At 36.8% G+C, this 17,684-nt stretch overlaps 2 protein-coding genes across 3 annotated transcripts; one reads left to right on the forward strand and one right to left on the reverse strand.

Moving 5' to 3' along the window:
• Nucleotides 1-1,521: 1,521 nt before the first annotated feature.
• Nucleotides 1,522-3,206, forward strand: LOC120003711 (hydroquinone glucosyltransferase-like). Its single transcript, XM_038852760.1, has one exon. The coding sequence runs from the start codon at nt 1,667-1,669 to the stop codon at nt 3,071-3,073; it is 1,407 nt and encodes a 468-aa protein (XP_038708688.1). The 5' UTR covers nt 1,522-1,666; the 3' UTR covers nt 3,074-3,206.
• A 7,692-nt stretch (nt 3,207-10,898) lies between these two features.
• On the reverse strand, nt 10,899-14,981 carry LOC120003279 (rhodanese-like domain-containing protein 4, chloroplastic). Of its 2 annotated transcripts, none has more exons than XM_038852191.1 (8): nt 14,182-14,981; nt 13,152-13,254; nt 12,958-13,041; nt 12,278-12,355; nt 12,105-12,179; nt 11,736-11,816; nt 11,399-11,599; nt 10,899-11,199 (listed from the first exon to the last, which is right to left on the reverse strand). In XM_038852191.1, the coding sequence occupies exons 1-8, from the start codon at nt 14,805-14,807 to the stop codon at nt 11,152-11,154; spliced, it is 1,296 nt and encodes a 431-aa protein (XP_038708119.1). In that variant the 5' UTR covers nt 14,808-14,981; the 3' UTR covers nt 10,899-11,151. The 2 variants fall into 2 exon arrangements, with proteins under 2 accessions (XP_038708119.1, XP_038708120.1); XM_038852192.1 differs by having other exon boundaries at nt 12,281-12,355; nt 14,182-14,979.
• Between the last annotated feature and the right edge of the window lie 2,703 nt (nt 14,982-17,684).

The following is a 17,684-nucleotide window of genomic DNA, read 5'->3' on the forward strand; positions in this document are numbered from 1 at the left end:
AATGCCAAACTAGAGTATTGGATTTCTCACACTACCTTTTATTTGGTTTTTTCTTCATGTTAGCAAACATACAAGCTGCCGGAACTGTTGTCATCTCTTTTATTTCTTCGCATAGCATGTGTAAATTCAACTGCCCATGGAACTGTTGTATCTATACCTAGTTTATTGAAACCAGACCGATCATATTTCATGGCTTTAAACAAGATTGATTTATAGTAGCCTAAACTATTATGTACAACCTACCTTGCTGAATTTTCTGCTACAGTGAAGCTCGAATATTTGTATGTTCTTTTACATTTGATTGTGATTGAGTTTAACTTGTTTTACAGGGATGAATTCAAATGGCAGTGATAATTTATATATATATATTATTCTTGATGAGATGTCATTGGGAGATTCACAACTTGGGCGCACCACTGAAGCCAAAAAAAATCCATGCCTTGGGAACTTCTCTACACAAGAAGATCTTGAATGTATATCCCTTGATGGATTATTTTGAGCTATTTAAAAATTGTATTTTGAGACCAGGAGGGTCATGAGTTCCAATCTCCCATTGTTCATTGCCATGTGAATTTTGTAGGGAGTGATAGGTGAAGATTGTAGCTGTGTGAATTATTTGGGGAGAAATTTTTTATTTTTTAGTAAATTAATTCATATTAATTTTCTTATCATCGGGTCGTAGTATGTACTTAATTGTTGATTAAAACAAGGACCATGCTACATCCTCCATTTTGTGACCCCCAAAAATCTCTAAATATATTTGACATTAAAATAATCATTGATTAAAAGTACACATATAGGACTCACTTAACATACAATGCTCCGCATTAATTGAGAGTCTTTTGGGGTCTCAGGCATTATCCTACTCCAACCTTATAACTTTATACTAAAATTTTGAGCTATTGGAAAATGAGAAATTTTATTTGTTCACCATCTAATTACTAAGTTTACATCACATACTTCAACCTTATAAGTTTAAGTTACACTCAAAATTTAATGAATATACCAAAATGTCATTTACTTGTAAAATATTAAATAGTAAGTTGTTAAGTTTACACCACTAATAAACAAAATCCACAACCCTCCATCGAATTCAAGAAGATTCAATCAACACATCCATTCGTTTCAACACACCGTCCTTGACCTAGCATTCCGGCCACGAAGCACTGGAGTCTCAGCTTCCACTTCATACCATTGGACATAGATATAACTTATAAGATAATCAAAGATATCAAATAAATAACCTATAAGATAATCATCAAAAATCGATTTTGCAGGTTGGGGGAGGAGGGAATTTCCTCTTTGAAGTCCCATTCACATTCCTAGCTTGACAATCACAATGAAGCTATCATAACAATAAGTCGTAGAATTACTTACATATCTTTCGCCGATATCTTAAAAAAAATTGCCGGTAATAGAATATGGATTTATATAAATTAAAAAAGTTTAACACAATATTGTAAAAATATTAATATGATTAATTATTATTTAATAAAATGGTGGCTCCCCCGCACAGAAATTTGAAATACTGACGAGCGCACGTCCATCACACAATAATAGAACATTAGAACCCAAAAAACATCTATATATAATATCCCCTTCATTATTCTTCATCAACAACAAACCATTCATACCCAAACACTAACACACATTAATCAGTTTGACCATGGAACACCACATAGCCATTCTTCCTGCTCCAGGAATTGGTCACCTAATCCCTCTCGTGGAGCTAGCCAAACGACTCCTAATGCACCAACTCTCAATCACCTTCTTCGTCCCCACAGATGCTCCTCCCTCCAAAGCCCAAAAGTTGGTCTTCGAGTCCATCCATAGCAACAAAATTAACCACATCTTCCTCCCTCCGCCCTCTCTCGATGACCTCCCTCAAGACACCAAAATCGAAACCAGGATCGCGTTGATCGTTGCGCGCTCTCTCCCTTCTCTGCGCGAGGCCTTGAAGCCGATTGCGGCAACTAAAAGGCTTGTGGCGTTGGTTGTGGATCTTTTCGGTACCGACGCATTCGATGTTGCTACAGAATTTAATGTCTCTCCGTATATTTTCTTTCCATCGACGGCTATGGCTCTGTCTTTGTTTCTTCTTTTGCCGAAATTGGATGAAACGGTGTCGTGCGAGTATAGAGATCTGCCCGAACCGGTTGAAATACCCGGGTGTGTCCCGGTTCACGGTAGGGACTTTTTTGATCCAGTTCAGGATCGGAGAAACGATGTGTACAAATGGATTCTCCACCATGCAAAGAGGTATAGATTGGCAGAGGGTATTATGGTAAATAGCTTTAACGAATTGGAAGGTGGAGCTTTAAATGCTTTAAAGAAGTTTGAACTGGGTAAGCCGCCGGTTTACCCTGTTGGACCGCTTGTGAATATGGGTGGGTCGAGTATTGGGTCGGAAAGGAATGAGTGTTTAAAGTGGCTTGATAGTCAGCCACTTGGGTCTGTCTTATACGTGTCTTTCGGTAGCGGTGGGACCCTCTCATTTGAACAGATAACAGAATTGGCTCTAGGATTGGAAGCCAACGAGCAAAGATTTTTGTGGGTGGTGAGGAGTCCAGATGTGGTTTCTAATGCCTCATTTTTCACCATCCAAAGTCAGACAGACCCTTTTGATTTTTTACCCAAAGGGTTTTTGGACAGAACAAGAGGTCGAGGTGTAGTGGTCTCGTCCTGGGCCCCGCAGGCCGAGGTGTTGAGCCACGATTCAACCGGAGGGTTTTTGACTCATTGTGGGTGGAATTCGATACTTGAGAGTGTTGTCAATGGTGTGCCATTAATAACTTGGCCACTCTACGCGGAGCAGAAAATGAACGCTGTGATGTTATCGGAGGACATAAAAGTGGCTTTGAGACCCAAAACGAGGTCTGAAGATGGAATCATTGGAAGAGATGAGATTGCGAAAGTTGTTAAAGATTTAATGGAAGGTGAAGAAGGTAAAAAGATTAGGAATCGAATGAAGGAGCTGAAGGAGGCTGCTGCTAAGGTTGTGAGTGAAGATGGATCTTCCACTATGGCACTTTCTGAAGTGACTAACAAGTGGAAGAACAAAGAGAAAATATGAAGTTTAATCAGTGTTAAATTATTAGTGTTAGTTATCATGTTCTACTTTTTCTTCATTCTGTCTTTTTATTTTGTCTACTTTTTCTCCTTTGTAAAATAATGAGATCATGAAAACAATCATCCTTTGCCACTAACTATCCCCCTTTAAATGAAGAAACTTTTGGGATTAAAGTAAATTTTTGGTTACTCGAAGATAGTCAAGATTTTATTTTGATCACCAAAGATCAAACGTTTCAAGTTGAATGAGAGGAGCTTGATGGAGTTGGCCGAAGCAGAGAGACGATATGAGTATGCAATTGGACGAGACGGTAAAAGCCAAAAGTCTCTGTGGCTAGTATGAAATTTAGAAATCAACTCATATGGTGGTTTGTGGATTCTATATGATATCTCGAAAACAAATAAACTCATATGCTATTGTTCTTCATCGTCGTTAGCCATGGTGAACTCTTCCAACTATCGCTTAAATTCCTTTGACTGTGGCTCATCCGTAGCGGAGTGAGTGGATGATGGAGGATATGACGATGTCAACAAATTATTCTCTAGCCTATAAAACAATGTATTTTTTGAGTATACTCTCTAATCCATTTGTTTTTCTACTGCCCTGTCGTCATCGTTAGTCATGTCAACAACTCTGTCGTGCCATGTCATCAAACTTTGACGACTCCTTAACGATCAACCAACCACATAAACATGTTGACTGCGCTAAAAAAAGAATTAATGTTTGAGTGACCAAAGGGTAACAAAAAAATATTTAGATGACCAATTTGAAAGTTTGATCTTTGGATGATTAAAATGAAATTTTAAACATCTTGCAATCACGAAAAATTTACTTAAACCGAAACTTTTGCATGGGTTAAATTATTAAATTAGAATCTACGTACAGCATCCAATAAATTATTAACAGCTAAGTTGATGGCGACTTGATCAATATCTCCAGTTCTGACCTGACGGCCATGGCCCAGTGCCAATGGCCTACTACGTCCGCCGCTGGACGTGACATGGGTTCACTCACTGTCCACAAGTTGTGGACCACAAACTTTATTTCTTTCTTAAATGAAACGAAAAAAACAAAAAAAACTTGCTTTCCTGAAATCACGATGACGAAGAAAGAAGGAAAGAAGACAGGATTTTTTGCAAGGTTACAAACAAGACCTTCAAAAGAGTAGGTAAAAAGTTGACACGTTTTTTCTGCTTGTGCCCTTTTTGAGTTTTTGTGCATTTCTACGACATGCTTGGGTAAGCCTAACGTCATATATGAGTCGTCACCATATTTTTATTTTATTATTATCTCAAACAGGTGAATTCTCCATCCCACATACATTAAAAAATTATAAAAGTATTTACTTTTGTGTGACAAAAATGACTCATGCCAAATCAATAGTATGACAACTGACAAGAAAATTACGTGTTGCAGCATCTTCCTAATAATCGTGCTAATAATAAAAACTCTCTAACTCCCAGGAATATCCTAACCACTCAAGCTAATTTCCAAATGCGTGAGGGGGTCACGATTAAGATGTTTGATCCTATCATGACACTCTAAGGACGATAATATCAACAATCAAGGAAATACTTTTTATCTTCTCACCCTGACAACCCCTATATAAAGGAGGATGAGGTTGTGCCAAAGTACACTATACACATTCTCTATTTCACGCTTAACAATTTGGAATCACTAAGATTTTGGTTAATCCCGTCTTTCTTTGATAAGAGTCAATACGATCTTTATAAGGTTCCTCCTCTGAATGAAATTCAATGGGATATGCAGAGACCATGTCTTCATCCATAGGATTCCAAGTGCCTGGATCAATCGAAAGTTCAATTCTATCTGAACTACTCATTTTCAAATGAGATCCACATTGTCACAAATATTCATTTTTGACTTAAAAAATTTCTTATAATTTAATCCATAACATTTTGCAGTCAATAAGATTATTAGAACTTCTTGAATTTGACACAGACTTGAGCATTGAAGTGTCTCCAGATCACGAAGGGCCACCCTCTCCCCTTGTTCTTGTAGGATTCATGAAAGCCAGTTAACGTGTGAAAGTCAGTGGAGGACCTACTGTGAAAACCCAATTAAAAGGAAAAAAAAATATGGTGAAGTGTCCGGACACCCAAACAAAGTGTCTAGACACCTCGAGCAAATTTTGAGCAGTTTTACACTTTGTCTCGATTTGTTCATAAAGTGTCCGGACACTTTATGAGCCGTCCGGACACTCGACGATAAATTTTATTTTAAAACACATTGGGACAGTTCTGGGTTCATTATTTTCACTGGTTTTACAGAAATAGCTGAGAGAGAGAGTGTGTGTGTGGAAAGAGGGTGATTTTGAAGGGAAACAAAGAAAAGGGAAGATTGATGCAAAGATTTGGGCTTACACAACTTGGATTTCAAGATCTTCACAAGATTAAGGTAAGTTTTACAAAGATTGAAGTTAGGGTTTTGTGGATTTGGATTGATTTCATGAATTTGGAGGTTTTGGGTGTAAAAGCTTGATGATTAACCAAAGTTTATACATATTGTTGTTAGATTTGAGCTTGGTTTGAGAATTGGTGTTGGATAAGAAGGGATTAAGCAAGGGTTTGGCGAATTGGCTAAGGTAAGTGCATTATTGTGAATTTGTGTATTGACATTGATATTGTTGGAAGGGAAATGAGATGTAAATGTTATAAATTAGGTTATTTGAACTTGGAAGGTTGGTGGCTAGAGTTGTGGTGAAGTTTTGCTCGAACGAGGTAGGGATTTTCTTAACCCTTAATCTCAAACCACTATTGGCTACCCGAATTGTGTTAAATTCATTAGTTTCTGCCTTTTTGTTCAAGGGGAAACAAATCCTGGTTTGTATGTTATTGTGAACTCAAATTGCTATGTTGTGTGTTTAATGTTGAATGCATTACCCGTGGACACTCGATCATCTATCGAGTAGTCAATACTCTTGATCACATGTTTTAATGAATTTGCGAGCAAATAAATTTTAGTTGCATAACATTCATGTATGATGTTGCATTTGTTGCATGGTGGAAGTGGGGAATTGGATTTTGGTACGTACGTCAACGTGTACTAGAGGTTCCGGTATTTGACTTTAGTGACATGGTTGATGGTACTTGTGAACATGAACTAGTGGTTCCGATGAATTGGCTCTAGTGGCATGGTATGGAATAATTGTGAGAGCATGTGCTAGCGGTTCCGGTTAATTGTCTCTAACGACATGGCTCGGTTGGATGTGCCGATTGCATTTGTGTGATGACATGACATATTGTTGCATTGCTTTATTTCTTATGACATTCCGGGCTTATTCATTGTTTTAGACTTCTGTTCGATATCCCTACTGAGCCTCCTGCTCACCGTTTTATTTTTCCCCTCCTCAGGTGATATAGGTACTAGCGCTAGTGCTCCGACTACGGATCAGCAGGGAGGCGGGTGACGTGGATGGCCTGGACTAGTGTTGGTGTGGTGGTTTGCTTTTATTATGTTTATGTAGTGTTTATGTTATGGATGAATGATGATTTTGGTTGGTTAGGCCTGAGGCCTTGGTATGTACATGCGTATGAGGATTTATGATTTGGGATGATATGGCCTGAGGCCCGGGATGATTATTTTGGTGGTATGGGAATTGTGTGGTTTAAATTGCTATATTTTGTACAGGGGGCATTCTCCGAAATACGGGGAGGTGCTGCCGAATTTTTATTTAAAATTGTGTTGGTATAATTGTGAGTAATGGTATTTGAGTCTTGATTTTTAGGTGGCGGCACGTGGGTGCACACACGTGTTGCCAATAAGTCACTTTCCTGGGACGGGGCGTGACACCTACGCTTGCGAATCGGGGGCACAGGCCCACAGTAACTTCCAAAAATTTCCATTAAGTATACATGTGTTCTTGACAATTTAATATGTAGGCCCCCAGTAAAAAAAAAAGGTCACCAATCCATTAAAGCCTACTAAATAATTTTGACCCAATCCTCCTAAGTCACAGCCCGTAACCCCATTCTATTGTGTTTCATTTACCTTGTCAAGCCCAATTGTCAAAGCCCCTCAATTGCTAACCTAACTCTATCGTGTGCCATTTACATTGTCAAGTCCAACTGCCCTTTACCTAGTAACCAAATGAATGATCAATTTTTGAGTGATTATCATGTATCTTATATAGAAAAAGAGTTGTTTGGAACTATTATTGATGTTATAATATCATGTTTTCAATATATGAAAACTCGTGGAGAACAATTGTAATAAATTACAATGTATTTTTATTGCTTTGAATCATTAAATGTGTTTTTTCTTTCTGTTTTCGATATATATTCGTAAATTCATTACATAAAGAACCCAAAAAAAAATTTCGAGGGACCCCCTAGGACCCCTCCACCACTTTTATGCCACCAGTGATCACAATTCATGGATCCACCGTTTGTGGAAGTGGACATAGGAGTTGTCCCCGGACCCTTGCACCACTTTTGGCTGTATTAATTGCTGAGTCAATTTGTGAAAGAGGTTAGTTGTGCATGGCCATTCCTACAGGAGAAAAACTTCAAAGGATTAATACAGCCAAATCACGAGAAACGACAATAAAGATGGAGGGCCTGGGAGTACATGAGAGTTGGATGACCATAATAAGTTCTCGCATTCATTGTGTATTCAAATTGACAGGCATGATCATTTTGATGAATTTCTATTATACTAATTGAATTTCCTTAATTCGTGATTATTTCCTGGATAAAAAAGATGCCAGCCAAATTCAAATTGATGTTAAGTTTTTTTTTTTAAAGAAAATAAATAGAAAGAGTGGAATGGTTGTTGGTTACTGGGATATGGAAGAGATCGAGAGAGAGCAGGCATCTTGAGGTAGAAATTGAGGGCATCAAGGAAGGCGTGATGGTGTAGATATGGTGAAGTCAATCTACTCTTGGATAAGGCAGTTTAGCTAGGCCGAGGGGGCGACGATCATGAAGATTTGGTAGGACAGACGGTAAGGCCGGTCCTAACCATTTTGGTGCCCAAAACAACATGGTATAATGGTGTCTTGAAAATATGTGAAATCAAGTTATACAAAATTATATCAAAAGTGATCCCAAAAATTATACGAAATCAAGTTATATCAAAAGTGATCCCAAAAATCACATCAAGTTATATGAAATTGATACCAAAAGTGATCACATGAAGAGGGATCAATATTTGTGCAAAAATATAATTTCACATTGGAAGTTTATAAGTCATGATATGAACTTAGGCCCAATGACACCTAATTTTGTGGTAGAAGCTTAGGTTTTGATTGGGGCAAAACACAAGCGTGCATGCACACCTCCATGCGGGTCGGACCAGGGCGGGGCGTGAGCCGTGGGCTGTGGATTTCAGTGTGCTTTTATAAAGTATTAATTGCGTTATATTTTTTTTATCTTTACATTAATAATCATTTATTATTTGTTAACAAGTTAATAATATTTTAAAGTGACATTTTACTGTTGTTATTGTCACATATTTATTAATTGTGATTTAGATCAATATTATGTAAATTTAATTGAGTTGATTATGTTATTTATATAACAGATGACCAGTGTTGATAACAATGATGTTCTTGTTGCTCCTGTTATCCTGATTGCACCTGCTGCTGCACTGATTGTCCTGTTGTCACACCGATTCCTTCTCATATATGTACTGCATGGGAAGAAACCAGAGAAATCCCGTGGTTTGGACTTTAAAAGGTGGCAACAAAGATGTTGTTTTCCCTAACCAATTTGTATATTGCACGTTTCTTACGAAACTACCATTGTTGCAGTTGAAGCGTGGCCCAGTGACATGTTGTATAATGTGTATAGTCCTCTAAAGACTAATTAGAGAGCTTTGTGAGAACCCCTAGATAAAGAAGTAAAAAATCGAAGTTGTAGAAGGTCGATACGTTCTTGCACTTTAAGATCTGTGATTAGTCGATCAGGTCCATGATCTTAATTTGAACCTACATGAAATTCCTGCAAAAGGGATGGTACTCAGCGAGTCCTTCTAGGTTGCAGCAGTAATTGAGAAGTTATCCCCTATGTGTAAAGACTTCAAGAATTACTTGAAGCACAAGTGAAAGGAGATGGGTCTGGAAGACTTGATCATCCAGCTAAGGATTGAGGAGGAGAACAACCGTGATTCTGAGAATTAAGAGGACAAATGTCCATTCTATGGAGGCCAATGCAAATGTGATTGAACACATGCATCAACAAATTCAACAAGAGGAAAACATGTACACCAGAACTTTTCGAACGTGCTAAAGATAGGAATGCTGCTGTTGCAAACAAGAAGTTCATTAGAACTTGTTTCATATGCAACAAGTCAGGGCACAGAGATAAGAATTGCCTCATTCGCAAGAAGCAAGCCAACATGGTAGAGAACATTGATGAAGAGATAGAGCTTGTACGTTGATATGGTGTCAGAGATGAAGATGATGGAGAATCCTACGCAATAGTGGGTTTGATACTGGAGCTACATGTCATGTATGTTTTGACAGGAAGAGTTTCACCGAGTATATGGAAGCTGAGGAAGGAGACTTCAAGAATTACTTGAATATAACTGTCCAACACCTCAGACACATGTAATATTAATGATATAACTACTGTCCAAGTCTAAATATATCTTGGGAGGTAGTTGAATAAATAAAGAGTTTTAAGAGAGAGATTTTTTTAGCATATGTATACTAGAATGGACACACATATAAACACGTTTAATTGTGACCCAAAAATCTAGCATGCGCCGTGCACATAAAGGAAGTATTTGTAGTTAGAATCGGGACTAGCAAAAATTAGTGAAAGCACTTGCACCGGTTATAATAGGAAAATATATATATATGTTGGCCTAAGGTGACATGACACACACACATTTATATAGTGGTGGTGATAAAAAAAAAAGAAAAAGTATGCATGGATTAGACATAATATATGACAAGGCTAACTAAGTGACAAATCAAGATTTTTGAGATGAGATGTAAAATGAAGGACAAGTGAGTAAGGAAAAATGTTATGCAATGATATGAGAAAATAGACCAATCGAGTGAGAACTAAACAAATATTACCTACATGGAGTAAATCAAATGTTAGTTTAGGTAACCTGGCGCAAGAGGTACACAGGCAAGCTAAGGATAAGAGAACGGTTTAATAGTGGGGAAGACTATGACATATAAATATTTGAACAATTTTACAAGTTTTATATTAATTTTCATTCTTTTCAATATTATTATTTTATGGGGCATATATATGTTCTAATATATATATATATATAGAGACAATGAAATTTCACCATTGATTGACACAAATTTTATTGTCAATATCTCTAATCCATTATTTTCAAAAACAATGGTATTTCATTATTAATACAGAGAACAATGAATTTCAGAGTACATTTGATCAATTCCATTATTTTTATCAGTATGTTCTAATATATATTGACAATGATAAATTGACCATTTCCATTGTCAATATCTCTAATCCATTGTTTTTTATTTCAGTATAAATACATAAAATTAAACAATGAATTTCATACATTTGATCAATTTCATTATTTTAATCGGAGATATATGTGTTTTAATATACATTGACAATGAAAACAATGAATTTCAGAGAGTACATTTGATCAATTTCATTATTTTAAAGGGTAATTACCAATATGTCGACAATTAAGAAGACTCATTCCAATAAGGACGGTTCAAAAACAAATTTAATTATAAGGACACAACTTATTAAATGACAAATATGTCCCTTTTCAAAAACAAATTTAATTATGAGAACACATCTTATGGATTCCCATAGAGTTTACTGGTCAAAACGAATGAAAGGATTATTTGCTTTCAGAGATGGGCATGAAAAATTGGTGAAGCACATTATTCAAACTACAGCAGTTACCAAATGTTAAACTTTCTCAAGTTACAACAAGACATTATTATTATGCAGACTAGAAGCAATCCATTTCATGAAATCAAGCAAGCTCGAGCAATGTACATTAACAGGAGCAAAGACTACGCGCAACTGATATAGTAGCAGCTTGAAATTCCGGCAAACAGCTATCTATAGAAAAAAAAAAAACCTTGATCTCAATGCAGCTAACGACTCTTAAGGTTGTGACGGGGTAGGAGATGTCGGGGGCTTGAGATCTGGATACTGCAACAAATGAGGATGCAGGAAGGATGATCAGTTATCTTCGGTGCACAAACACAAACACAAATGAACGAAAAACAATAAGAAGGTGAAAGGAGGCCATTCATAGATAGCTCATGAGCTTCAATATTAAGGTGAGTCAGGCAGTCAGCACACAAAAATAAGAGAGAATGAAAGAAACTATGGAGTAATGAAATATTACTGCTGGATATGGTGAAAGTGGTCTTGGTAATCCGGGAAGAGATCCTTCTTCCATTTCTGTTTTGGCTACTGAATTAATTTGCGGTGTAGGGTCTGCAGCTGTTTTGACTTTTGCCTCTGCGGTTGATTCTTGAGTCACCTCTGCGGGTGCTGGAAGAGACCTGCTAATAACCGGTGTTGGTAGTAGAGCCTTCCCGATTTGCTGAATGACCAATGAAAACATGAACAAATAGTTCACAATATTCTTATTAGATAATTTGGCTCCTAGGGAGCGACATTGTTAGAAGATGATTAGTGACTTCGCGGAGTGAATAGATGCAAACAAAGACTGACACTACCTTTATGTCATCTACAAGCTCCTTGGGGGCAACATTGTTGTTCACATACTCATCAAGTTGTTGCAAAGTTGCCTTTCGATCCTGCCACAAAGTAGTAGAGTTCAACTTACCAACGACACGAGTATAACAAATGTATACTCTCTTTTCTTATTGTATATAAAGTAATGAAGTAATGTATAGCTGACTTCTATCTGACTTCACAGAAACTGAACACAAACACAATAAAAAAAATGATAACTGATAGAAAATATACAATTACTTGTAGACAATGTATGGTGGTTGTCCTTTATAGGAAAGAAAAAGAACCACAGGTAGAAATTTATTATTGAAGTTAAATTTGGTTCATAAATTTGATGGAGACTTAATTACCTCTGCAAATAGAAGTTTTGAGCTCACGAACTGAACAAGAGCTGCCGTGCCTAATACTTGGAGAAGTGTTTCTATCTAGAAGTAAAAGCGAGCATCAATTTTAATTGTCATGGACATTGTCATCTTTATAAATAAGAAGAAAGAAAGTCAATTGACAAAGCACTCAAGAACACCACCTCCGTGAAGGTCAATAAACCTAACCCAGCTGCTGCAGCAACCCCCAGAGCGACAGGCAAACCATCAGAGCCCTCCTGCAAAGTAAGTCAAGTCACTAACATATAAAAGCCTTCTCAAGGAAAGAGCATTATTGTACTCGTGCACCACCAAAAATGCACCATTAGAGGTCATTCGAGTCTGCAAGAGTTTCATTTGGTGAAAGAGCAAGTACACGAAAGAAGAGAGATATATATATTTTCAAGGAGGAAAGTAATACGAGTTGAGCATTTGTATGCATATATTCCATATCATTTTCAAATTTCTTTAGTAAATCCAGTCTTCATGAGGTGCTAGCAATTACACAAGCCATCAAGAACTTTTTGAGCACCTTAAGTACATCCCTTTCGGTCTCTCTTGTGCAGCTCCTACCGCCTGAAGTGTCTCTCACTTCTAATTCATGTGGTTGTGATCATTGCAACATCAAATGTTCGACAAATCGATCTTAAGCCCAATTACATTTATTCTTACCAGATCTTTCAATCCCTATTTCAGAAACATGGGTATCATGGTGCATTGAGTATATTGAATCTCGCACAGCATAAACAATATATTCCTCTTTATATCTGAGGAGCTGGGAATATATATGACCTTTCAGCATTTTTTTTTTGAGAGCTGAAGATGTAAGAAAGATACTTACAAGAGTACCGCCAATAGCATCTGCTAAATTGCTAAGATCAAGACTCAATCCCTTTCTTGGCAGTATCCAAGGAAGACCGCTGCTCTGCAAAGTCACAACCCGTCTCAAAGATTGTACTTTCTAATGTATCATAGGATGAGTTGGATGCCAAAAAAGATAGTAAACAAAATACTTGTTCAAAAGAAAAATGATACCATCCACCCTCGAGGTCCTTCAGCACCATCTTTTATTGCATAAGCAGCTTTAAATCCATTTAGAGTAACTAACTCAGCAACCAGTTCAGAGTTCCCATCAAATCTGGCGTTCATGATAAATCAGCATCATTAACATTTGTTTGCTGCTTTTAAAAAAATGAAATTTGTATGCTAGACTCTAAAATGACAAAACTTAATAAGGAAAAGTTTTTTTGTTGCCTTGGTACGAAATGTCAGAGTACCTGTGGCCATGGGTGGCATACGGAGATGTATAAGATCCTAGTTCCTTTCATGTTATAATATTCTCAAATTCAGCGAAACAGAAGAAAGTAAGCTACACCACCACATCAGTGATAGATAACACCCTTTGGTATGGTTTTATTTTTACTATAATTTAAGCAAAAAAAAAAAAACAAAGAGGCCTTGGATTTATTGACTAGCCTCAGTTTCAACCTTATGGAAATCACCTTTTCATAACAATTATATCACCCATGATATGAAAACCCAGTAATTGTATCTGAGAATACTGGTAACTGATAGACAGATCCAAGCCTGAAACAACTTGTGGCTAGCACGGGTCCAAGACCATCAAGTTTAGTTTGAAGTACAAGTAAAAAAAGCTTTAGAAGAAAGCAAAAACATTTCAGAAAGCTCTTGAGCCTAGCCTTGCAAAGTAATGATTGGAAACAATGTACCCCATACACTACGGATTCGAAGCTGCAGTTTGCATTCCCTTATTATTACAGCTTCATTCACTGTCTGCTTACAATTAATGCAAACATGCTTTGCACTTCAGTTTTAGGCATCTATGTGTTTATATTATTTGTTTCTGGCTCTTCCATCAATCATTAGCTTATCCTATAAAGTATAAAGCCAAACATGAATTTTCTCTCTTCATCCAATCTTTTACTCAACTCTGAATCAGAACAATCACGTTGCCCAGCAATAAATTAAACTATGTTTCCAATGACCACATTAATTAAATAAGTAATTCCAAGGAAAGGAGCAAAAAGGGTACGGAAAATCTTACTTGTCTAGAATGAACAATGTGGTATTCTCTGGTTCCTTGAACTTCAAAGACAGCTTCTTCAGGAAACCTGGCTTGTCTTCACCTTTGTAAGCAATAGACACCGGCTTCTTGCCCAAACCTCGGATATCAGGACTCCCCACTTGCCTAAACTCCGCAGGAGCTCTTATATCAAGCAATTGAGCAGAGCCTTCATCACTCAATTTGGCATAAGAATTTTTTGCAGACTCAACCCCCCATGGCTTGGGCTTCTTTAAAATCTGAGACAAAAATAATGGAACAGCCAAAACAACAATACCTCCACCTGTAATTACAGGATTATCGGTTCCAAAATTGATCAGACTTTCAAGAACCCCACTTGGATCAAAATCTGAAGTAGGGTTGCTCGCAGACTGCTGTATCGCTTCCTCATAAGTCAAAGCTTTAGCTAGCCCAGAAGCAAGAACTGATGACATAAACACAAGACCCCCATGAAGAGTCCTTGAGAAATGGTCTTGTATTGTGGGTGCTGTGATGGTGATAGAAGGAGACTTCGAAAGATTGAGTGATTGCAGTGATTTGGTGGGTTCTGTTCTCCTCTCAGAAAATACAGATAAAGGTCTCAACCCTGCAGCATTGAGGGCCTCCATAGCATAATTTTTCCTCTCCTAAACTCTCAAACCAGAACCAGAACAACCATGAAGATTTGGATGACTCCTTAGCTTCAGCCGGTGCAAAAGTGGCTGGTAATGGTAATGGTATGCTTTCCAGTGGGAGAAGTTGCAGACGTGGATTCAGATATGGGCTTCTACCCACTAGCAGTGTGACAAGTGGCAATGAGATGATACTTTTGTGATCATATAGACTGTTATTAATGTGTAGATTGTGCGGCTGAGATTGTAGCTTTGCAATGCAGTACAAGTGTACAACAGTCATCCTATCAGTGGCGAACCAGTATGGTACAGGCCACCACAAAAGGCCAAGTGTTTTTACTTTTGATTCACAAATCTTTTTAGTTGATTAATGCTATTTTTTTTAATGTGAATTCAGCTAAGTTGAATCTTCCAGACTCGTTCAAATTTTGAGGTGTCGTCTTTAAATCATCAAATAAGTTCGGTTCTGGATGATTGGTAATTGGGATATTGCCAAGGTTTCATAAGTCCTCTGCGGATTACCAGTCATATTCCAAGAGTTTACTATGTGGTGGACATGATCCTCTAGATCATTGTTTTGGTCTCGTTGGGGTATTCTTTTAGGTGTCGTTTAGTTTGTAAATTTGGAGATAGAAAATGAAAAAAGATGTTAGGAAAGCTATTTAACATCCTCAATCCTTACCAATGTTTGGATCATATTTTCATATTGCTTTCCTAACATCATTAGTTTCATTGGTTATGTTTGATTAGAGTAAAAATTACAATGAAATAATACTTAGATTATTGAAATACCTCATTATCATTTATAGATTAAATAATTATTTTAATGATATATTTAAATTAAAAAATAACCCTTTAATAGCCAAATTTAAAAAGTGTACTAAAAAAAAAACCGATTGAAACCCATCTTCATACTAGAATAAAATAAAAAAATAATATTGTCAGAATTACGTGTAAAGGTATTATGTATTTTAGTTGTAACATATGCAAATGAATGAAAAAAAAATCACTTAATTTCTAAAATAAATATAATTAATTCAAATATTTATAAATAGTAGAAAAAAATTTCACATGGTTAGATAATCTACAGTCTAATTGAACCATTCTTTCATGATTTTCTCAAATCTGGTTGAGATCATAAGCCCAAATCAAATATAAAAACCCAATAGATATTGTTGAAGTAGATCTACAAAACCCATAAATATTGCCACATCAACATCTTCGTCTCCTCCCCCGACAATCATCTCCACTATCTAATGCGACTTTTTCTATGCTTTGCCATTTGATGCAAATTCGCTGGGTAAAAGGTGCATATTGAGGAAAGAGAGAGGTATAGAGAGAGAAGAAGAGGAATAAGAAGGAGAAGATGTTGAGGAAGAAGAGGAAAGAGAGAGGTGAAGAGAGAGGAGGAAAAAGGAGGAGAATGTTTTTAAGGGCATTATGGTGATAACATTAATAGTATGAGGACAATATGGGAATGATATCAAAAATGCTGGTAAAATTGTCCCCTTTGGTAGCATTCCAAAAAGGCAATTTTATGCCTGCAAAAATGTCTTGGAGCACGTGCAATGAAATTGTCGTTTGTTTACACTCAAGCTTATATGCTCAAAACTAATATAAATGCTAATAAAAATGTCTTATCAAACGGGGTCTTAAACACTTGAATGGGCCTTTCCGATCACACCCTTGTCTAGTTAAAATTGTGAGTATCAACATCACCACAATCTTATTTTCCACCATCCTTTTACTGTTTACACAATTGCATTGAACTATTATACCCCAAGTTCACTTGGCTTGCCACTCAAAATATTTTACTGTAAACTTTTGCTTCTAGAAAATATTGTATGCTCCACTGGAAAAAAAATATTTATTCGACAATTGGATGAGAGATCATCTCCTCCACACCCTCTACTCCCTCCAGGGACTGCTCTCTATGCATTAGATAAAGTCCCTCCCGTAGTATTAAAGGCATTCCTCAATTGTCCACACCCACTGAAAACTCTGAGCAATCCAATAGCTTATGGTTCAGAAGGTACAATTCTTAGAGACCATGACTCAAGTAATTATCTGAAGGTAGTGAATGGAGTTCTAAGGCAAAACACAAAGCATGTAGAATCAAGGGAAAGAAAACAGTGCAAGTAGGATATTATTAAACCAATCAGGATTGAACCTTTGTTTATCCTTCTCAAATAAGGTATGTAGAAAACTATAGTTGCGAGGCTTAGCATGACCCTTTTGTAAGTATGATGTTTGACATTTTTTCCTATAATTAACATTGTAACTCCAAATTGAAGATCTAAGTATGGGATTTGCAGTATCAATATGAACACGTCTTTTTCAAGTTGGAGCCTATTTAAGCCATATAAAGACTTATTAAGTTTGCAAATATAATATGGTCCGTGTGTCTCATATTCAATGGAAATTTTCATATATACGTCTTCATGTAAATCCCTATTCAAAAAAGCATTGTGAACATCTAAGTGATGAAGTATCCATTTGTTTGCAGTTGTCAAGGTCAAAAAGACCCTAACTGTGACATTTTAACCACATGGGCACAGATCTCCTTATAAACAAATCCTAAGTTTTGACTATAGCCTTGAGCAACAAGCATTGCCTTGTACCTTTCAACTGTACCATCTGAATTATACATTATTTTTTACATCCATTTTAGACAAACTACTCTTCTTTCCTTTGGAAGAGGAACTACACATCACGTATTGTCTTCATTAAGAGCGGCAATTTCTTTATCCATGGTTTCACAAGTTTCCTTGAAACTCATCGTAATATCAGAGATACTGCAACTCATTCTCAGTGACAAGATGGCCTTGTTGAGCACTTATAGGCTCGAGATGGATCCTCTAGCTAGGATTTTTT

This window comes from Tripterygium wilfordii, chromosome 8 (genome assembly GCF_013401445.1).
Source record: "Tripterygium wilfordii isolate XIE 37 chromosome 8, ASM1340144v1, whole genome shotgun sequence".
In the NCBI taxonomy this organism is placed as follows: domain Eukaryota; kingdom Viridiplantae; phylum Streptophyta; class Magnoliopsida; order Celastrales; family Celastraceae; genus Tripterygium; species Tripterygium wilfordii.